The sequence below is a fragment of the Urtica dioica genome, chromosome 6, assembly GCF_054948205.1.
Source record: "Urtica dioica subsp. dioica isolate 48M chromosome 6, U.dioica_male_clone48M_v1_H2, whole genome shotgun sequence".
Taxonomy (NCBI): domain Eukaryota; kingdom Viridiplantae; phylum Streptophyta; class Magnoliopsida; order Rosales; family Urticaceae; genus Urtica; species Urtica dioica.
In genome coordinates, this window is record NC_142761.1 from 12,283,111 (window position 1) to 12,305,499 (window position 22,389).

Consider the following 22,389-nt stretch of genomic DNA (forward strand, 5'->3'; position numbering starts at 1 on the left):
AAAGCTGCAAAGAGAGTACTAAGATATCTGCAAGGAACGAAAGATCATATGCTCACTAAGTGATTTGATCACTTTGAGGTGGTTGGATATTCAGATCCAGATTTTTCCGAAGGCATGGATTTTAGAAAGTCCACTTTTGGCTATTTGTTCCTCTTAGACGGAGGAGCGATTTTCATGGAAGAGTGCAAAGCAGAGCCATTGCTGTACCCACTATGGAAGCTGAGTTTGTAGCATGCTTTCAGGCTACGGTTCATGGTTTATGGCTGCAGAATTTTTTCAGGACTTGGAACTGTCGACACTATTGCCAAGCCGCTGAAAATTTACTGTGATAATTCCGCAGCAGTCGTCTTTTCTAAAAACGACAAGTAATCAAAAGGTGCTAAACATATGGAGTTGAAATACTTTGATGTTAAAGAAGAAGTTCATAATCAAATGATGTCAATTGAGCACCTTAGCACAAAGCTTATGGTTGCAGATCCATTAACAAAAGGATCTCCCCCAAAGGCATTTACTTAGCATGTCAAAAGATTGGGGATCCTTCTATGTCATCATTGATTTTATTTATGTTTTATGTGATTGACACTTTGAGCTCGTTTATTTTGTTTTTGATATGAAGTAATGTATCTTGTTATGATTAGTTTACTCATGAATGCATTATGTGATCTAGATTTGTTTTGTCTATGACATTATTGTCGAACCGTTATGAACACCTTATTATGTGTCATGTTAAGTGTGAAACTATATTGTGATACATGGAATGAACTATGTCGACAAACTAACGTACAACCGCTATGATCCTTATTAGTTTTCATGTTTAATAGAGACTTTATGATGTAACCGATATAATAATAGATTTATCTTATACTATGTGCAATTATGTTTATACTTTAAACCATGAGGTATATAATGACACATGGACCAAGTGAAAGAATGTTAGACAGTATTTTTCCTATAGCTCATTTATGGGCTTTGTATGTGGAAAATAATGTGGCATAAGTCTATTACTTCTTAGGGTTTAGTAATAATAAGATTAAATTTTATTGGTTAGTAAAAAAATGTAATTTCCCTATATACCATGTTGGTGGGTTTATATAAAGCTAACCATGAGGATTGGTCATCTATCAACTGTTAACCTAGCTTTCATCTCTATCACAAGAAAGCTATCAAGACATAAAGGATCAAGAGAGAGAAAACAATTCCGATTATTTCGCCACCACCGTCGTCGCTTTCGTCATGGATCGAGTAGGTTTCTTGATCACCAATGATATGTGAAAATAATTTAGTTCTAAGATCTTGGCTATAGAATTGTCTAAATTATGCTTACAGAAATACCTATATAATTACAAAGAAAAATATAAAAAGATATCAAATGCATCTAAAGATTTGCTTCGATTCAAATCCGATAACGAGCATATAAAATGCACTCATCACTAACCACTTGCCTGATGATGATGGATATGCCAATGAATTGATCAAGTAGCATTTGATAATGTAATGATCTCAATGTCATTGGCCACGCCGTAGATCCATTTTCCAGCTAATTGAAATCCGTGACAAAATCTGACGATGGACGAGGATGAGATAGAAATGATCTTAGCACGAAATATTAGCCTTTTTATCGAAATAATATTTTTTTTATACTAAATCAAAGATATGTAGCACGAAATTTAGCATTGTATTGAATCCGATCTGATACTGTAATTACTTAGTGATTAATAATAAAAATTCAACAACATAGTTGAGTAATTCAATTAGACAGTACATACATAAAAAGTATACGCTTTTCTTTTTCTAAAATAAATTTAGCAAGTATGAGGTAGGTACTTTAAACAGGTGTTTGAATAATTAAAAAAAACCTTGCTATTCACAACCTAAAACGCTTTAATGCGCTTTCGATTCCGTGCGATGCAAGGTACGAAACATATTCCTGAACTGTGGTTTCTCTATAGATCGGAGGATTCTCTTTCGATAGTAGCTCCTTAATTGGTCCGTATAGCCTTGTTGACGGCTGAAAACTGGTGCTGAAAAAGCAAGCCACAGACACTCTTGGCCCTTCCCGGTTCGCCACCACTCTGTGCTCTACGCTTTTGAACTTGTCGTTCGTTATGAGCTGCCAATTGTATTCCAACATAACTATAACTAGATTCTTCTTAAAAAAATTCATTAATTATTGGCTGTCCCACATCAGAAATAGAAATTGATTTGACAAAGTTTACAACCTCATGTGTTACTCATACCATTGTGTAAATTGATTTTCAGATAGAAGCTCGTGATATTTAATTAGCATCAATCCATATAAATAATAGGATCACAACAAAGATTAATGAGCTAAATAGATGATATATTTTCCCTGTAAAAAGTAAAATTCAATAACATTTTTACTTAGTATGTGAAATTTTAATATTGACATGGAAAAAAAAGGTAATAAATTAAAGGTGAGCTTGCCTGAAGAAGATCCCCGATGTTGACAATTAAGGCTCCTTCAACCGGCGGAATATTGAACCACCGATCATCACGCAGGACTTGTAGGCCACCGACATGATCTTGTAAAAGTACAGTGAGAAAATCATTGTCCGAGTGCTTTACGATTCCCAAGGTTGCCTCTGGCTCCGGACAAGCCGGATAATAATGGCTTATGAAAACGAGTCCCTCCGCGCAGTTCATGTCATTTAGGTGGTTTGGGCTCAGCCCTAGAGCCTCCGACAACAATTCGAATAATAAAACGCCTAATTTTGTAACTTCCTTTGTGTACAATATCATCTCATCCCTAAAAGAATCATCATTGAATAACCATTTACAATTATTGAAAATAAACCCCTAAAATGAAAGAGTTTATATATATATATATATATATATATATATATATATATATATATATATATATACCTGCAAGGCTCAGGTAGATCTTCTGGATTAGGTGGATTAGGAGCCATGTAACAGAAAAATGAGTCTCTCCAAGTCGCCATATCCGAATGGAATAAATCGAAGTTGCTATTGTAGACGATTTTTTTTGTGAGGTCCCGAGTGTAAAGCTCTTTTTTCTTCTCATCGTCTTGATCGTAAAATCGAAGCACACCCTTCTTCATCTCCTCAAGAACTCTTAGAGGAATTCCATGGTTAATGATTTGGAAAAAGCCCCAAGTCTCAGAAGCTTCTCTCACTCGCTCAACAACGTCTTTTTTAGGAGAGTTGAGGTCTATAATTGGAATACTCAATTGGGATTCTTCAGAAGAGAGAGCGTTTTCGTAATTGGTGTCATTTTTTATCGGACTGCGAAAGAAATGAGGGATCTTGGTTATGGAGGAGTCGACGAGTCCTTTGACACCAAGTTTTGTGTCATCAAAAGCTTTTATTTCACCCATTCTAGTGTAATATGGCTCGGTTGGTGCTGGAGAGTCACCTTTGCTCGTAGCCATGGCCATTTTTCTCTCTTTTTCTTATTTTCTCTTTTCTTCTTTTTTTGGAGTTGAAGTTGAACTTTATGGTTGTGGGATTAATTACTTAAGGACCACAGAGAAGCTATTCTATCTTTCGGATTGGAAAGGATCAGCATTGTTGTGCTGGACTAAGTTACAAAAATAGTGCGTGAAATATTGAAGCATTATGAAGTGGATTCAAATGTCAACGTTTGCCATTGAAGATTTAAGTTGAAGTATAAAATGGAAATATTTATTATTTTTTTAGGGCTCTCCAGAATAAAATTACATGAATACTCAAAAGCTTTTCCATATATCCAACATTCGTAAATTTTAAGTAAATAACCACGAGATTTTATTAAAATGACTTAAAAAAAATAATAGTTGTAAAATGACGGCATAAATACCTAATGTTTGTGGGTCGTTGTACTTATATACCTATTGTCTAAAAGAATTGGATCAGTGTTAAGTATCAATTATTAAGTAATAAGTAATCCAAGCCATCTAATCTAAGTCATGTAACTGCAGTTTGTTTTTCATTGATAGAGGTCTTCCTCCACTAGCATGTATTTTCGGAAAACTTCATTTATTCTGGTGTGGGTTGTATTTAAGAAGAAATAGGACAGTTCCTATAGACCGTTTACCTATCACTAAAATCTTTCTTTGGTTTTCGCACAAGTTATGAGTTATAAGCCGTCATTCAAATCGGATGCAGACTCTAGAATTCTAATGTAGGGTCCCGGCGTCTATAAAGTATAAACTAAAGATAACAAAAAAGGTAAAATTTAAGTCGCGGGATAAATATTTAATGTTGACTTTTTGTATATCCGTCACTACCAAACTGTTAACTTTGGATGTCAATGCCACATGTCAACATCTGGTAATTTGATAATTAAAAAATAAACAATTAATTTTATTAATTAAAAAATTAAACTCGAGCGAGCTAAAACCAGTAATATTTAGCAATCAGAGTGTTCATTGAAACAGTTAAAACCAAGGAAATACAAAGTCACAACATGAAAGACGATGAAATCTCGAGCGAGCTCGAGAATCTTAACCGCGCCCAACTTTAGGGATGTCATAGTGCTCGCTCATGTTGGCGAGTTACTAGTTGAAGTCCTAAATCCTGTTGCGGTGCGATTTGTTAGCAGTTTTCTTCAACTTTTGGCTGTCCATTCTCTCTCTCTCTATCTCTATGTTCGATGTACCGTTTCGCTGCCGCCGTGAGATGATGATCATCTGTAGATCCTTTCTCTCCGTCCCCTAATCTATTTCCCTACTCATCCTCGCCATTTATTTATGCCTTTGTACTTCCTCTAACTAAGACAAGTAATCTTCTGAGATCAAGGATTTCTGCTCTTGAAGAAACTTTTTTTTTTTTTTTTTTTCTTTTTCTTCTTCAATCCACTTCCAGATTTCATATCCAAAGCCTTGCCTTTAAGCTTCAACTTCCCACCAACAACATTTTCATATGAAGACATTGTTTTCAAACGAACTCAGAGATCGTCGGAGAAGTATATTAAAGTGATAAAATAAATAAATAAATTATTTTTTAACTATTAAAATTATTATATTTTGACACGTAGCATTGACATCCAAAGTTAACAGCTTGGTAGTGACGGAGAAACCAAAAATCGACACTAAATATTTATCCCGCAACTTTTAGACAATCGGTATATAAGTGCAACAACCCACAAACATCAGGTATTTGTGCCACCATTTTCTCATAATTGTAAATAACCATCAGACTCCAAGGACATAAATAAAATGCTAAAAGCGTACAAACATTTTCACATCATCATAATAGCTTACTTGAGATTTATGACAAAAAAATTACTATTTAGCAATTCTCAAATTTTTTTGGTGGCTTATTTACTCAGCTACTTGTTTTTTTTAATGTATATAAAAATTACTTAGAGTATCCATTATAAAAATAACATAGAGCATCATTTCAGTAAAACACTCGGGAAAATAGTATCTTATACAAGAGACACTACACACATAAGTCATAGTGAGTCTTACAGTGATCGGGATAGTGGAAGCCGGTATCTAACACAAATTGTTGGAATAGATCTAGGATTAAGAATAATTTATCGCTTCTAGCAAGCGGCGGAATATAATTTTTTTTAAAACACGTAAAACGATTTCACTCGGTACCAACCTCGCTTGAAGCTTGAGCGTTGAGAAGCCTTTGGAAAGGTTGAATCGCTTGTCTCCCCACTTAGCTCGTCTCATTCGTGTCTTCTTGAACATGAGTAACCACGATAGTTTCTACCATTAGAGTCTTCGAGTTTAGAAAGGATTTAATGTGTGGGCAGTATTAAACACAATGACTCAAGAACTAGTCTTAGAGCCAAAGAGCTAATACAAAACGCTAGGTCTAATGAGGCCTAGTTGCCAAAACAAAAGAGCAAGAAGAGAGAGAGAGAGAGGGAGGGGGTGGGCCGCCAAGTTCTAGGGAGAGAAGCTCTCAATCTCAAAAAGGTGTGTCTACAATATTGTGAATGAGGTGTGATATTTATAGGAGAGGGGATTGCCTTGCAGAGGTAGTTTCCTCTTTTCTATTGAATATCACATATTCATGAGCACAATCTTTATTTCTCATTCCTATCAAAATAGCAAGGTTGGAAATTTCCCCTTTTCTCTACCTCTTGGCCGTCCACTATCACATGGCTTATGCCATAAATTTGTTTCCTCTTTTTCCTTTTGGCAAGTATCTTCACATATCAATGCACAAAATAAATTCTTTATTTCTCTATATGGAGGGCCACAAATTTTTTGATCTAGAACAAGCTTCTAGATGTTTCTTTCTGTTCATGACAATTCAAGAAAAGCCCATGTAGAATTTTCACATAAAATTCCATAAAATGAAATTCAATCATCAAGGCCCAAATCTTATTTTGACATTTATACCATCTTATTGTCCTTATGGACAAAATTACCCTTTAGATGATTTTCATAAAATTCGTCTAGTTCAAACACTTGAACTTGTTTTGACTTAGCTACTAATTTAACAAAGCCTACTCTAATGACTTGTGGTAGTGACCTCATGGATCCAAATGAACAAAGCTTGAGCTAGCATGCTTGGACACAAAAGTTCACAAACATTTTCCTAGTTCTAGCTTAATGTTAACTGATTCCACTAAAGAGTTGACACTGAAAATCTCTCGGTTCAAATGAATATGTTTTCTACTAAAAAATTCTACTTAATTGTGATGAGTGGATTCATTGAATATTATGTATGTTTACCCTTCATGAATATCATGAAGTAGATGGGATTTATAAAATTACCATTTTACCCTTCTAGTTGTTATTTCCTCAACTCCTTTGTCACTTGTGAATAAGTTAGAATCAGTATATTGACGAGGAGCTAACAAGTCACATTGATTCATCCAAAAGAGTCAGACTCAATTTGGACACTGGCCAGTTCATTTATTCACATTCCAAGGAACAAGGCATGAGGTGATATACATTGCATTTCAGCAATCTTGTACATGAATTCCATATCTATGAGAACTTCACAAAGTTACTCATGACATCTTCATAACTTAGTACTTCACCAATAGGTATTGTCTATATCACATAGTGAATCTAGAACTCTGACTTTCTAAAATGAGAGTACGTAAGCTATGAAATGACATGTCTCATTTCAGGATTGAGGTAAGCATGATGTAATTCACACATAGTGACTTTGAGACAAAAGAGGTTAAATAGTTTGTTCTTACAATGTCTCTAAAAGTGCACTGGTCAATTCAATATCTTCAAAATGTACCTAGGAAGAACTATAGAGTCTCCAACTCTCTATGTCTCATAACCAGACATCATAGGTTCTCCTAACAATCATACTGAGATCAATAGTCATTTGATCCTTAGATTGTGAATATATTGTTTTAAGCAAACCATGAAGAGTTTGTTCATGCAAATCAATATTTGACTCTTAATTTGTTGTTATGTTTGTTTAAGGACTAAAGACTAAAGTTTATCATAAATCTTCAAACAAACAAGGAAGAATGATGAAAGTTTCAACTTTTATTAATTATTCAGCAGTTACAAACAAGAATCTTAGTAAGACTTTATTACATCAAATGTATATAAGTTATGATTACTACTCTTCTTGTGGGCAGCAATGCCAACAAAAATAACATCATAAAATACTAATAATGACATAAAAAATGAAAAAAAGCAAAGAAAATGCGTTAGCACTTAGATGACTGCAAGAACTCATGTGATACTTAGTGTTCATAAAAAAGTTGACATAACTTATTATCGAGGAATTAAAATAATTTGACATTAAAAAAACAGCTTTAATGAAATTTGAGCAATGTGTATGACAACATGTAAAGCAATAAATCTACAAACCTTCTATTGCTTTACATGTTGTAAAAAAAAAGAAAAGGAAACCTGGAAAAGAGAGAGACGTAGAAACTGTATTAAGATCTTCGGCCTCAGTCGCAACGATACTCCACACAATGGGCAGAGCTTCCCCAAAACAAAGGAAACCGGAAACCAGGATTGCGGTGCCCATTTACAAGTCACATCTTTTTTGGGTCCGCATGAATTTGAATACGGTTGCCCATGTGACTTGCAAATGGGCAAATCAATCCTGAGTTTTTGGTTGCTCTTATTTTGGGGAAGCTCCGCCCCTTGTGCTAAGCATCGTTGCAGCTAAGGCCAAAGATCTTGATGTAGTTTCTAGATCTCTCTCTTCCCCTTTCCGGAGTTGAGTTTACGCATGTTTCTATTAAAAAACTTCAAAGCTGTTGAAACGCGCTTGAACTTTGAGAAGCCTTAGGATTTTGAACACAACCTCCTCTCCTTCTTGATGACATATACACCAGAAAACACAAAAAAGATTCTTCAACTATGCTCAAAGAAACGGGTTTAGGATTTGTCTAGAAGCCTTAGAAAAAGTTTTAAAACAACTGATTATGGCGGAATTAAAAAAAAAATCACATTAAAAGGCATCTATATTGAAACTACAAATGTTTTGAATCCCACTTGAACTTTGAGAAAAAGCGGGTCTAAAATTTGTGTGTTGGCACATGTGAATCAAATGACTAGAAATTGATTTTCTTAGTCAAGCGGCTACTTGGAATTTCAAAAAAACTTGTTAACAAGAATAAGCCAATTGAGAGAGAGAGAGAGAGAGAGAGAGAGAGAGAGAGATTTTGGTGTTTTTTTTTCTGTGGCTATGGAAGGCTATTTGTAGCCTTTCAAAACGTGTAAAGGTGTCCTGAAACGCTTCAATCATAGAGTCAAGGCCAACACCTCTTTGTGGCTTAAACTTTGGCTGTGTTTGGCACAGCTTATTTTAGGCTGTTTTTATTTTTACAAAAAACTAAACCGTTTTTTAGTGTTTGGTGAAACAATTTGTAGAAAAAATTTCAAAAACGATTTCTAAAATCGTACGTGAGTCTTAATTCTTAAAATCCAGGAATCCTAGCTTTCTCAAAAAAATGTTTTAGCCTCCTGATACACAATTACGTTTTTATCCTCATATATCCTCAAAAATCGTTTAAGCCTCCTAAAATCTCTCTATCCTATCGTACACTAAGTTATACAAACCCAGTCACAAGAAGAAAACGTAAACAAATATACTAAAATATCTCAACAGAAATCTCAACAAACTAGTGTATAAATAATTTGAATTAACACATCGCTTATTGCGACTTCAGAAAATACGAGTTTCATTTACGAAATCAAACCTGTACAACGCACATCCATCACTCCTAATCAGTCTCAGAATATCTCCAAGAACCTGAAAAGAACATAATCAAGGGTTAGTATTTCTAAATAAACTCAATATCTCTGGTAGACGCTGTGACCATCAAAACTGATTACATGAACCTGTGTGTGAAGGTTTTTTCGATCTTCGTCCAACCCATGTGTGAAGGTTTTTCCATCTTGATTAGGGCTTTATCACGAAAAACTGATTACCTGAACCTGGAACGATTTTGTAGAGATATATATATATATATATATATATATATATATATATATATATATATATATATATATATATCACATATTTCATGCTCACAAAAATCTGAGATTTACAGGGAAAACAAAGTATTTATAAAAAAAAATTCATACATCGACAAACATATCCAAGACAACCCATGCCTTTTTCCGATACTCCGACGCCGATCTCAAGGTCGAAACAAAAATAATCACATCAAAACCCCAAACCAGAAACCCTAGATCTCAAAACGCCCAAACAAAAATTCAGCTCAAAATAACTTGAGCTTACCTCAGATCGCGAGCTATGACAGCCGATTCATACATCGGCAAACATATCCAAGACAACCCATGTCCTCTTCCGATACTCCGACGCCGATCTCAAGGTCGAAACAAAAACAATCAGCCAAAACCCCAATTCAGAAACCCTAGATCTCAAAACCCCCAAACAAAAAAATCAACTGAACTGATTTGAAGAAATAACTTGAGCTTACCTCAATCGCGAGCTCTGACCGCCGATTTCGTTTCCCCGGCGTTGTGTGCCTCACGCTCGCTCGCCGCTCTCTCTCTATCTCTTTCTCTCTCCCTCTCTAAAAAAATGTCGCGAGTCCGTCGGCAAGAGAAAGGGTTGAGAGAGAAGACTCTTATGAGTAAATGGAATAAGTGAAAAACATACAGCTTATTTTTATCTAGTCAATAAACCGGTTTATTATATAAATTAGTGAGTTTGGGGCACTGAGTCTGGGGCTATATAAACCGGTTTATTTTAAAATATGTCACGTATATTCATTTTGGTCGATAAGAAGTATTTCCATAAAATAGAACCATATACACCGATACGAGTATTTTTGCTATAATTAATGTAGTTTCTCCATTTATCATATATATTCATTCGGTTTTTCTAATTTCCTTTGTCCCACTACAAAAAAAAAAAAAAAAAAAGGGCTATGTTTTTTAAAACTTCTGCTTAAAGTATACGAACATTTCATTAGAACTAGGGTAAAAAAATTATAGAGGGCTGAGAATAATATCTTAGTGCAAAGCACACAAAATACTTGAATTAATCTAAAAAAATCTAATATTAAGTACATATGAACTTCATTTAAAATTAATTTTATCAACTTCAGTGGCATGTTGAATTTTTATTTTATTTTATTTTAAAGGTTAGAACTCTTGAAAAATGTCTATTTATAAATATCAAGTTATAATTTCCAATCTATTTATAGACTGGGCTTTTGTATTCCCTCAACAAAGTAGATCAATTGTCGATAGTTTTTATAGGGCTCGGGTTGTTTCAACTAAAATATTATATTCAATATTTTTTTATAAAACATTACAAAAATTTATGTTATATAGTATAAATAATTCATTTATTAAATTATCTTCTCAAATCGAGCATCTTGTGAAAGCGACGGAAGAGTGAAGCGACACCATATACGTAGTACGCAAAGACGTGTCTGGTACTAGTATCGTCGAAGTAATGGAAGTTGTTTTGTCACTGCCTGGTATTCATGTAGGACATCCAACGTGGCTTTTTGCGACTGGACTATTTCAGAGTCGCGAGAAGAGAGAAATGTTTGCAACAATACCATATCCGCATACTAAAATATGTTGGCTCAATTACGAGTATAATCTAGTTCATGGCTCTACTATAGGAGGAGCTCCAAACAACTCGAGCTTTTGAATTTTAATCAATCGTATTTAATAAGCATTCTTATATGAGAACTACATTCATTGTTTTGCAGTTGTTTTTTTTATTTTGTTTTACTATAATAATCAAACAATACGAGAACGCTAGTCTCGTTTATATTCCCTGGTTACTTACTATTTTTTTTTACACATCAGGCTATATATTTGTTTTCAGGAACAAATGGATATCACTTCAGATGATGAGTTCCAAATTATTGAAAAAAAAAAAGAAAATTAACGAACACATTGTCCTTATACGGAAAACTGCTCATTAGATGTAAATTTATTATGATACATACACACATAAAGTTCCTTGTATGGATTAAAAAAAAGGGGCATATTTCCTTCAAGAGTTGTTGAGGGGGAAATAGAATTCGGTGCCAAAGAATGTTAAAGATGGAAAAAGAGGTTTTCATAAGTTTGTGCAATAACTTGGAAACAAGTTACGGATTCAAAGGTTCAAGACATATGACTGCATTGGAGATTTTAGGAATGACTCTAATTATTCTGGGACATGGTCTAAGAAACCGATTAGTGCATGAGATGTTTCAACATTCTGGTGAGACGATAAGTCGATATTTTTCGGAGACATTGGATATATTATGTCTCATGGGAGTCGATGTCATAAAACCTGTTGATCCAGAATTTAAGAGTACTCCCAAAGAAATAGCTAACGATCCAAGATATATGCCACATTTTAAGGTATTATAATCATATTTTTGTGATTTATTTTCATCGATACTTTGTATAAATTAATTGAGATATTTTTTTTAAAGGATTGTATTGGTGCTATAGACGGTGTTCACGTTCCAGCTTCTTTATCTCAAGCAGATCAAATACCGTTTATCGGTAGAAAGAAGATTCCTATTCAAAATGTTCTCGCTGTATGTGATTTCAATATGAAATTCACTTTTGCGTATGCTGGTTGGGAAGGTAGCGCGCATGATTCAAGGGTATTCTCTGCCGCTCTTCGTGATACTGAGATTAACTTTCCAAAACCTTCACAAGGTATGACTTTAATATTTTTTTTTATAACTTTGTCTTGTATACAGTTTGAACTAAATCATTATATTCAACTTGATATGTCACAGGAAAGTATTATCTGGTTGACGCTTGTTATCCTAATTTGCCTAGATATCTTGGTCTGTATAAAGGTCAAATATACCATCTGGAGCATTTTCGTGCGAGAAGAACTCAACCTACTACAACCAAAGAAATCTTCAATCGCGTGCAATCTTCTCTGAGAAGCGTCATCGAGCGGAGCTTTGGAGTGTGGAAGAAAAGATGGAGAATCCTGAATGTCATGCCGAGTTATCCATTCAAAAATCAAGTAAAAATAGTTATCGCAACTATGACACTGCATAACTATATTCGAATGCATGCAAGACAAGAGATGGATTTTGAAATATTCGACGAGACAGAGGGCGATGGCAATGGGGATGAAAACAACACAACTGAAGATCAAGATGGAGATTGTCAGACTTCTTCGAGTAGTATGGACAAGTTAAGAGATGAGATTGTTGCAAGTTTAGTAGAAACGATAAATTTGTAGTTTACATTTTTGTCAATAACTAAAAAAATTTATATAAAAAAAATAAATTTTTGTCGTCCATATTTTTCTAGTTTGTAATTATAATTCATATATATGCATATAAATACGCATATTAATAATTATTATTTAATTTTTAAGAACATGTCTATTTTAGTCTTTTGATCATAATATATTTATTTTACCAAACGCTAAATCAGCTTTCGTTTCCAGCAACAACTGTTTTATAAATAGTTTACCAAACACCTGTTAGTTTAAAAAAAACAGTTTTTATAAAAAACAGAAACTAAAAGCACTTTTTAAAAAAACAAAGTTATGTCAAACGGTGCCTTTGTCTTATCTCATTGCATCACACGGCGAAGGAATGAATTACCCTTTTGAAAGAAATTCAACCAATAAGAATAAAGCACACGTATAAGTGCTTTAAATTTTAAGTTAAGGTTACTTAACAAAATGACATGTTATATTCTTTATCATTGACTGAAATGGCATGCTGCCTAAGGGACTCATGGCTAAATTCAATTATAGTGATGTTTACATCAATTAATCACAATCTTACATTTCAATAATCGTATTTAATTATTCCAAGACTAATAGGAAAATGACATGTGTAAAATGAATGATTAAATTTGCATTATTCCTTATTGAATTCCGCAGCCAAATTCTCTAATATAACTATGGTATTTAGTTAATTAATCATTATATGATAAACTTAAAATCATAATTTGACTATTTTTTAATTTTAGAGATTTTTTTAGTTGAATTTCTCAAAATGATTTATATTCAACATTTTGAATCTTATTCGAATTTAGCTAATTCAACATATCTTAATTAATTTGTTGGCTAGATGAAGATATCTTATGGAACCATGTTAGATGAAGATATCTTATGGAACCATATGAACAAAGTTTAAAATTGAATCATTGCACTCAAAAGTTCACATAAAAAAAAAAAATTCAATGTTCATTTTAGATTCAATTGACTTCACTAAAAATTGACACTGAAAATCTATTGGTTTATACGTGTTCTAGTTTTCTGCTTTATGCACTATTTTTTTTTTCTCTCAGTAGTTGGAGACGAGATTGGTGGTTGGAGACAGATTGGTGATCGTCTGCAAGATTTAGGGTTTCATTAGCAAGATGGTGATTATGGAGTTTTAGGGCTCATTGGGTTTGACATGTTGAAATGAGTTTTTGGTTTTATTTTTCTTAGAAAATGAGTTTGGGCATTATATTTGAATAGGGTATAATAAGAGCAATGAAATACCGTTCGCTTATATTGACTATTTTTTAAATAATATAATAATTTAGCTAGATTTTTCTATTAAGAAAATGAGCTGTCAAGGTTATATACCCTAGTAGAACTTAAAAGTTACAACTACATAGAGAGGATCCCTAAAAAAAAAGTTTTTATTTTTATTTTATTTATTTATTTACCGGAGAAAGAAGAAAGTCCTCTTGATCTTTAGACAACAGAAGGAAAAAAAAAACATTAAAATAATTTCTGAGTTGTAACATCTTAATTGGCGGGATAGCTTTTCGGACAGCTAAACTTTTACTGCAAATTCGCCAAGGCATATATATTATGGCGCTAAATGGATCATTTATACCTTATTTTAAAGTGGGAAAATATCAAGAGTATCCTCGTGTTTAATCGAAATGCGAGATTTATTCATTCGATTTTTAGAAATGTCAGACATATCTCTCCAGTTTAATATAAATGACATATAGCTCCCTTAAAAAAATGTTATATTACAAATATCACAATTTTTCGTTTATTTTTTACAAAAAAAATAATTTGAACTCCCAAAATACCCTTAGTAGAAAAAATATTTATTTACTATTTTATTAAAAAAATCCTTAATTTTTTATAAAGAAATTTTTTAATTTAATTTTTCGTATATAGAATAAAAAATAAAAGATTATTACATTAAATGTATTTTGGGGAGTTCAATTTTTTTTTTGTAAAAAATAATCGAAAATGGTGATATTTGTAATATAACATATTTGTAAGAGATATGTATGTCGATTATATTAAACTGAAAGAATATGTGATATTTCTAAAAACTAAATGTATAAATCGTGTATTTCAATTAAACACAAGGGAGGAGATGCTGTTGATATTTTCCAATATAAAGTCAACTTAAACATTAATCAACACATAAATCATTCAAGACAAACCACTCCATCCATGGATCGAAGTTATTATCAAATATAAATAAATTAGAAATATATTCCGACTGCACTGTTTGGACCTTGCCTTGCTTTCCACGCAAGTATTAGTACCACAACGTTTACATACCAATTTTTATATTATTTTGTGATAAGAAACGTACATGAATTTCTCTCGAATTTTTTTGTATACCACAATATATATATATATATATATATATATATATATATATATATATATATATATATATATATATATATATATATGAATTGATATCTTGATGTGAAGCTAAAACAAAGTGTCGTTTTCTTCTACTTCTTCTCAAGTCATAATAAAAAGAAAAAATGTTACTTTTGTCCCATGAATTATGGTGGTCCTGAAATTTTCTCCCCCAAACTTTTAAAACTCGATTTTTTCCCCTTAATGTGTGATTCAATTTCATTTATGTCCTTCCGTCAAATATTATGTGAGTTTGGTTGTTAAAATAACACATGGGTCTCACGTGCTATTTGAGAAAAATGGTGTTATGGGTAATTCCATGAATTTTTATTTTTACTTTTCCTTCCTCTTTAATTTTTTTTCACACATCGAGGCTTTCGTCGTCGGAGATTAGGTTGCAAAGACAAGCAATTGAATTCTCCTGTGCCATGGCGGTCCCTGAGCTCGCTAGGGCTATGAGGACTACAATGCCGTATTCTTCGACGAAATTTTCTTTGATTTCTGGAAATGCAGCGAGGTTTCGGAGGACTCCGGCGGCTGAGGCCTGAGAGCCGGGAGTCCCGGAACGGCAAATCTCGAGCAGAGACAAAATTCCACCTCTGGATCCAATCGCTCTGGCGTTCTCGCGGGAAAATGTTAGGGCTTGGAGGGCGATACAAGATTTTTCTTTGCTGAATCCGCTTTCGGAGTCCAAAACCCTTAGTAGGTGATTTAGTAAAGACAAGCCTTCTGCGATAAGGACTTGCTTTCCGCTCTCGACGATTGAAACCCTAGCGATCGCCGCCACGGCCTTCTCCTTCATCTCCGACGACGATCCCGGCAAGTCTAGGGTCCGAACCACTGCCGGAACCACTCCCTGAGCGACGGCGATCACGCCGTTCTTGTCGTCCTCGCCGAGGACTCGAAGCAGAGCGTCCATGGCGGAGCTCTTCGCCTCCGGAGCTCCGATCTGAAGCCGAGTCACCAAACTTCTCGATTCGGACCTCGCCGCCTCTCGCCGCAACGCCGACGAAGAAACCGCGGCGTCGCTGAGAATCCCGCTCCGGATCAGAATCTCGCCGTCCCTCGCCGCGCGGTCGAGCCTCGCGATGACGGAATCGATCTCGCTCTGCGTCCTGAGCTTCCCGTTGGTGAAGCTCGAGCTCTGGCACTTCCGTCCATGGCGGAGCTCTGGCTTTCCTGAGAAGAAGCTGTACAGAAAAGTAGAAAAAAAAAATTAAAGAGGAAGGAAAAATAAAAATAAAAATGAATGGAATTAACCATAATACCCTTTTCTCAAATAGAACGTGAGATCCACGTGCTATTTTAACTACCAAACTTCACAGAATATTAGACGGAAGGACATAAATGAAATTGAATCAAACATTAAGGAGAAAATATCAAGTTTTAAAAGTTTGAGGGGAAAAATTTCATGACCACCATAATTCAAGGGGCAAAAATAACATTTATTCTATTAAAAAATCAAGAACCAGAAAACAATAAGAGATCTAAATTTTTTAAAAAGCTATTATTTTCTTCATTTAATTCATGGAGATAACTTTTTATCCGGACCGACCAATACAGGACTTTTACTCGTATTTTATATTTTCTAGCTCTTTCTATAGCGGTCCAGAAAAGGAATTCTTATCTTCAAAGATATCGTCTTAATCATAGATATATCTCCAAACTTTGAAAGTACTAGTGGATGTATATTATATTGCACTGTGTAGACTCTACAGATTTCAAACCGTTAATTCAAAAGAGAAAATAAAGAAACCCCTTAAAATGGAAGCTAATAATGAGCCTAGCCAAGCTCCAATATCCGAGCCCAAATACGACAGACTTAGCAATCTGAAAGCTTTCGACGACACTAAGGCCGGTGTGAAGGGACTCGTTGATGCCGGGGTTACAATTATTCCTCGAATATTCCACCACAAATCCACCAACTCAGACAATAGGATCAACTTGATGATCTTCAGAGATGAAGGGTTTTCTATCCCGGTAATAGACTTGGCCGGGCTGACCAGCAAAGATCGGCGAAAGGAGGCCATTGAGAGCGTCAAAAAGGCTTCGGAGGAATGGGGTTTTTTCCAAATAGTCAACCATGGAATCCCGGAGAGTGTTTTGGAGGAAATGAAAAAAGGGGTCCTCCGGTTTCACGAGCAAGCAGCCGAGGCCAAGAAAGAGTTCTACACTCGAGATCTTGGGAAGAAAGTAGTGTACCTGAGCAATTTCGATCTTTATAGTGGAAGTTCGACGAATTGGAGGGATAGCTTTTCCGCTTTTATGGCTCCCAATCCCCCGAATCCCGAAGAACTTCCCTCCGTTATCAGGTTTTCAACTGTCTTTAGTTACTTTCTTAATTTAAAAAAAAAATGGGTCAAGTGAGCTAGAGGCAATAGTAGAAAAGAATGTGGATCTATTTTCTTTGATAAGGAGCCTCAAATGAACTTTAATCAATTTAACCCAATAGTATAAGTACTATCTTTTTGCCTAAATTAAACAAAACTAGTAACATGTTTCAATAATTCATGCATCACACAGAGGCATTCTTTTGAAATACTCGGAAATGGTAATGGACGTCGGGGTCTTGGTATTCGAGTTGTTGTCGGAAGCACTAGGGCTTAGCCCTAACCACTTGAAAGAATTGGATTGTGCGAAGGGTTTATCGGTTTTGTGCCATTATTACCCGTCATGTCCACAACCGGAACTAACAATTGGCACGACCAAGCACTCTGATAATGACTTCATCACGATCCTTCTACAAGATCGCATCGGAGGACTCCAAATTCTTCACAACAATACGTGGCTCGATGTAGACCCTTATCCCGGGGCTCTAGTGGTCAACATTGGTGATCTTTTGCAGGTATGCATGATTTTGAATTTTCATTATGAATATCATTAATTTCAATTTTAAGAGCAAATTATTTTGACGAAAAGATTCGGTTTAGCTCATTTGTGTGCACCTTCACTCACAATAGGAATTAAAAAAAAAAAAAGAAAGATACAAAGTGGCACGTCTTACACAAGCAGCATCCACTACGAGACTCACATCCGTACATGGACAAACCAGAAATCAAACGAAGGCCATGGAAAAAAAAAAAAAAAATCTTAAGAGCAATTTTGAGAAAGGCCATGAATTTAAACTTCAAGAGGTGTTTTAAATTTATTATTTTTTAATTAAAAGGGGTCTAATTTGGAAATAGAAAATTAACCTTTTTTATATTTATTACCAAAATAAGGAATTAAACATTAATAAAATATAAATAAAAGTAAAAGTGGCAATTGTTAGACTTTTAATATATGAAGGCGAAAAAAGGAAATAAAAATATAAATCGGAGGCTACCTCCACTGGCACCTATGTACATACATCATTGGCTCACTATTCTCCATATGTCACATAATTTTTGTTTTCTTTCAGCCGTATTTTCTTTTAATATATGTGAAAATATTTATAGGGTACTGAGTTTTTTTTTTTTTGTTTTGCGTACCTCCAGCTTATATCGAACGATGCATTCAAAAGTGTAGAGCACAGAGTATTGGCAAGCCGTGTAGGTCCAAGGGTTTCAATTGCGAGCTTTTTCACTACAAATTTATTGCCGTGTACGAGAGTGCACGGACCCATCAAGGAGTTGCTGTCGGAAGACAATCCACCAAAGTTTAGAGAGACGACAGTGCAAGACTACACTGCCTATTTCAATGCCAAAGGCCTACACGGCACTTCTGCCTTGGATTATTTCAGGTTGTAAAACAGTTACGTTAGATATATACAACTCCTTCTGTTTTCATTGCTATACTATGAATAAAAACGATAAATATCATGGATTCAATATCTAAGTTTGTTGCATTGGATTGGATAGATGTGGAGAACAAACTGAATGGCTAAGGAACTTTGTGAAGAATATTCTTAATTGGACAAAACCTATGCGTGCAATATGTGTATATTGTGATAACCAATCTGCTATTGGTAGGGCACATAATAGAGATATCGAAGAAGAGATCTATATGAATCAACCTGAGGGTTGTATTGCACCTGGACAAGAAAAGAAAGTCTGTAAACTAGTCAAGTCGCTTTATAGCCTTAAACAAGCCCTAAAGCAATGGCATGAGACATTCGACAACGTTATGATGTCAAATGGATTTAAGATCAACAAGTGTGACAAATGTGTGTACATTCAAACCACTGAACATGGGTATGTGATTCTATGTTTATATATAGATGACATGCTCATAGTGGGGAGTAATGATCGTATGGTCCAATCCACAAAATATATATTGAACTCAAGGTTCAATATGAAAGATCTGAGAATTGTTGATATAATTCTGGGGATCAAGATTACCCGAACACCCAATGGGATTGTACTGGGTCAAACACACTATGCTGATAAAATTCTAGACAAATTTGGAAAGGACGATTCTGGAGTCTTGAGAACTCCCATAGACATTAGTCAACACTTGTCTAAGAATAAAGGTGAAAGCATCTCTCAAATTGAATATGCGAGGGTGATAGGTAGTTTCATGTACTTGATGAGTTGCACGAGATCGGATTTAGCCTACACCGTGAGTAGACTAGCTCAATATACGAGTAATCCAAGTGCTGAACACTAGAAAGCAATCGTAAGGGTAATGAGGTATCTACGATTCACTCGTGATTATGGTCTACACTACACTAGATATCCTGAAGTAATTGAAGGTTTCCCTGATGCGAGTTCGATATGATATTCAAGATTCGAAAGCCACAAGTGGATATGTATTCACTCTGGGAGGTGCAACCATATCTTGGAAATCCTCCAAACAAACTGTGATAATGAGATCCACGATGGAATCTGAGTTTGTTGCATTGGATAAATGTGGAGAAGAAGCTGAATGGCTAAGGAACTTTGTGGAGGATATTCCTAATTGGACAGAACCTATGCTTGCAATATGTGTATATTGTGATAACCAATCTGCTATTGGTAGGTCAAATAATGTGATGTATAATGGTAAGTCTAGACATATCCGTCGACGACATAATACCATTAGAGAACTTCTTTCGTCTGGAGTCATTAGTATCGACTATGTTAGATCCAAAGAAAATATTGCGGATCCGCTAACCAAAGGTTTAAATAGGGACCAAGTAGAGAAGACATCTAAAGGAATGGGGCTAAAGCCCATAGCAAATAAAGCCAAGACAAAGGAAACCAACCATGATGACTGGAGATCCCAAGATCTTGGTTCAAAGGGACAACCTAATTGTCAAAGGCTATGTGAGGTCACTGTGGGGGAAAACTCCTAGTCCTATTCCTATATTAAATAGTGACACCACACCCGTACGAGGTTAAACTTTGAGTTTTTAATGATTCTATGAGATCGGATATCTGAGATTCCGAATGAGTAATGCATAAAAGAATCACCTATGTGAGAGAGAAGTGGGGCTGCTTCGAAAGAGAATTAATTGGGCTTAATTCTTTAGAAAATCTTGCAGAACCAAGCGAATGTTCAGGGCCAAAATGAACATAACCATGAGAACTAAACCTGTGTCAGGGAGATATCAGTGGGGGATATGTTTATCGTTTATACAAAACGACTAACAGTTCAAGGACAACGTGTCTACTGAGTAGTCAGTAAAGATGGTATATCTTTCCGAAGGAAGGTTCAAAGGCTCTGCCTACCTATCCTATATTGGTATTGACCGTAGAATATCACAACATCATGTCGTGTCTTTATAATTGTCGTCTCACAATTTCATTAATGTGGGAGGTTGTTGGAAATTAAGTAAATAAAGAGTATTTATTTACATGTGTATGGCTGATTTGTGGCAACAATTTGAGTGGGGTCCACTCATCGGAATTGAATAATTCCAAGTGATATGGATTCCTCGTAATCAGCAGTATAAAATTGAATATTTGTTTGTCAAAATCGGACTTAGGATGAATGAGAAATTGATGCTCAAAGTAGGCTAAAGAAACACATTTATGTTGTGTTGTGGAAGTGGAATACCAAGAGTCACACATTGGTTGGGGATGTGTGTTGTTGTAGTGTTTAATTACTATCCTCTTTAATTAGTGGATATCCAAGTGCAGGAGAGGAGAGTGTGTGTGGGTTAACCCTTAACCCCTCGCGCGCGCACACACACACACACGTGCGCCGCCGCCGCCGAGCCGAGCCGGACCAGGCTCGGGCTCGGGCTCGGGTTTCAAGTTTCGGGAATGTCTCAGTCTCGAGCTTTCTTTTTATTACAAAAATCACTTCTGAAAGTTTTAATTCCTCAAATAACTCATGTGTATACCGTGTGCTTTAAGATGGTTTGAGAGCGTTTGTAACAACTCTTTATGAGCGTTAATGGAAATGAAAGTCTTTAAGGCTGGGCGGTTTTGGCTGGTTCGAATTCGTAACCTCACTTTGCCTTGGCCTATATAAAGAAGGCTTAGCCCTCTCATTCGATCACACTGAGAAACACAATCTCCTACTGTTCTTGAGCTTCATTCTTCCCCAAAAATTCTTCTTTTGTTTTGTCTTGGTGGTAGATTCGCACAGGTCCTAGTTCGCCGAGAGTCAAGCCTATTGGTGCTAAACTTGCCTCTATAGTCATTGTATCCTGGGAGGCTTTCGCTCACGTATTCCAGCATCCATGGGAGGGCGATAAAAAGCTTCAAAGAAATCGTCCAACGGGCCTCGACTGTTTCTTTCATCTTCTCTGATTCGTTTTTCCGCTTCTAAGGTTTAGCCGGTTTTACTTGTAATTTTAATTTCCGTTTAATTTTCCTTCCATGCAAATTGTCTTGTATTTTCCGTCAATATTAATATAATATTGCTAACAATTACTACCTATATGTTGAGTGTCAGTGGATATACACACTTGCCATTCTCACTGTCCCTAATTCAGTCCATGAGCTTGATAGACTTTATGCAAAGTTCTTGTGGAACGACAAAGATAACAATAGATATCACTGGGTGGCTTGAGACAAAATTTGCAGACCTTTATCCTATGGTGGATTGAATATTAGGAGAATATGTGATATGGCTGAGTCTCTACTAGCAAAATTGCGGGGAAATACATTACAGATAGAGCTTGTGGACTAACTATATGAGGAAAAAATATGGAAATACTAACCATGCAGAGGGTGTGACTAAAATCCGACATGGTGGCTCTAGTCTATGGAAGAAAATTAAGAATATTATCCCTGATTTGTTGGATAATTCTCAGTGGAATATTGGGTGCGGAAACTCCCTCTTTTGGATGGACAATTGGTGTGGATTAACTCCCAAGTTTCTGGCCATGGGCTCTAATAATCTTAAGCTCTCATACTGTCGGATGGGCTCCATGTGTATCGGGAGGAGAACATGGTGGCTAACTCTCTTAGTAAGTTTGGTTTTTCCCTGACTTGTTTTACGTTTTTATTATGATAGTTTACCCGTTCATATTCG

General features: G+C 35.3%; 3 protein-coding genes and 1 pseudogene across 4 annotated transcripts; 1 reads left to right on the top strand and 3 right to left on the bottom strand.

Annotated features, from left to right (window-relative positions):
• Nucleotides 1–1,690: 1,690 nt before the first annotated feature.
• Nucleotides 1,691–3,525, bottom strand: LOC149393381 (1-aminocyclopropane-1-carboxylate oxidase homolog 1-like). 2 transcript variants are annotated; one of them, XM_089617091.1, is made up of 3 exons: nucleotides 2,887–3,525; nucleotides 2,446–2,767; nucleotides 1,691–2,110 (listed from the first exon to the last, which is right to left on the bottom strand). In XM_089617091.1, exons 1-3 carry the CDS (start codon nucleotides 3,420–3,422, stop codon nucleotides 1,865–1,867), a joined length of 1,104 nt encoding a protein of 367 aa, XP_089473217.1. In that variant the 5' UTR covers nucleotides 3,423–3,525; the 3' UTR covers nucleotides 1,691–1,864. The 2 variants fall into 2 exon arrangements, with proteins under 2 accessions (XP_089473217.1, XP_089473218.1); XM_089617092.1 differs by having other exon boundaries at nucleotides 2,896–3,522.
• A 944-nt stretch (nucleotides 3,526–4,469) lies between these two features.
• On the bottom strand, nucleotides 4,470–4,925 carry LOC149393382 (uncharacterized; annotated as a pseudogene).
• Nucleotides 4,926–15,364: 10,439 nt separating this feature from the next.
• Nucleotides 15,365–16,348, bottom strand: LOC149393383 (uncharacterized). The gene is made up of 2 exons (XM_089618008.1): nucleotides 16,317–16,348; nucleotides 15,365–16,193 (listed from the first exon to the last, which is right to left on the bottom strand). The coding sequence occupies exons 1-2, from the start codon at nucleotides 16,346–16,348 to the stop codon at nucleotides 15,365–15,367; spliced, it is 861 nt and encodes a 286-aa protein (XP_089474134.1).
• A 335-nt stretch (nucleotides 16,349–16,683) lies between these two features.
• On the top strand, nucleotides 16,684–18,807 carry LOC149393384 (1-aminocyclopropane-1-carboxylate oxidase homolog 2-like). Its single transcript, XM_089617094.1, has 3 exons — nucleotides 16,684–17,315; nucleotides 17,527–17,848; nucleotides 18,480–18,807. Exons 1-3 carry the CDS (start codon nucleotides 16,768–16,770, stop codon nucleotides 18,729–18,731), a joined length of 1,122 nt encoding a protein of 373 aa, XP_089473220.1. The 5' UTR covers nucleotides 16,684–16,767; the 3' UTR covers nucleotides 18,732–18,807.
• Nucleotides 18,808–22,389: the final 3,582 nt, after the last annotated feature.

Bases quoted from the DNA above. Each gene is read 5' to 3' on its own strand.
- LOC149393381 (XM_089617091.1), bottom strand. From the start codon at position 3,422: ATGGCCATGGCTACGAGCAAAGGTGACTCTCCAGCACCAACCGAGCCA. The intron at 2,768-2,886 runs GTATATATATAT...TGATTCTTTTAG, and splicing joins GATCTACCTGAGCCTTGCAG to GGATGAGATGATATTGTACA. The intron at 2,111-2,445 runs GCAAGCTCACCT...TACAATTGGCAG, and splicing joins ACATCGGGGATCTTCTTCAG to CTCATAACGAACGACAAGTT.
- LOC149393383 (XM_089618008.1), bottom strand. From the start codon at position 16,348: ATGTCCTTCCGTCTAATATTCTGTGAAGTTTG. The intron at 16,194-16,316 runs GTAGTTAAAATA...TTTTCTGTACAG, and splicing joins CTAATATTCTGTGAAGTTTG to CTTCTTCTCAGGAAAGCCAG.
- LOC149393384 (XM_089617094.1), top strand. From the start codon at position 16,768: ATGGAAGCTAATAATGAGCCTAGCCAAGCTCCAATATCCGAGCCCAAA. The intron at 17,316-17,526 runs GTTTTCAACTGT...TGCATCACACAG, and splicing joins GAACTTCCCTCCGTTATCAG to AGGCATTCTTTTGAAATACT. The intron at 17,849-18,479 runs GTATGCATGATT...GCGTACCTCCAG, and splicing joins ACATTGGTGATCTTTTGCAG to CTTATATCGAACGATGCATT.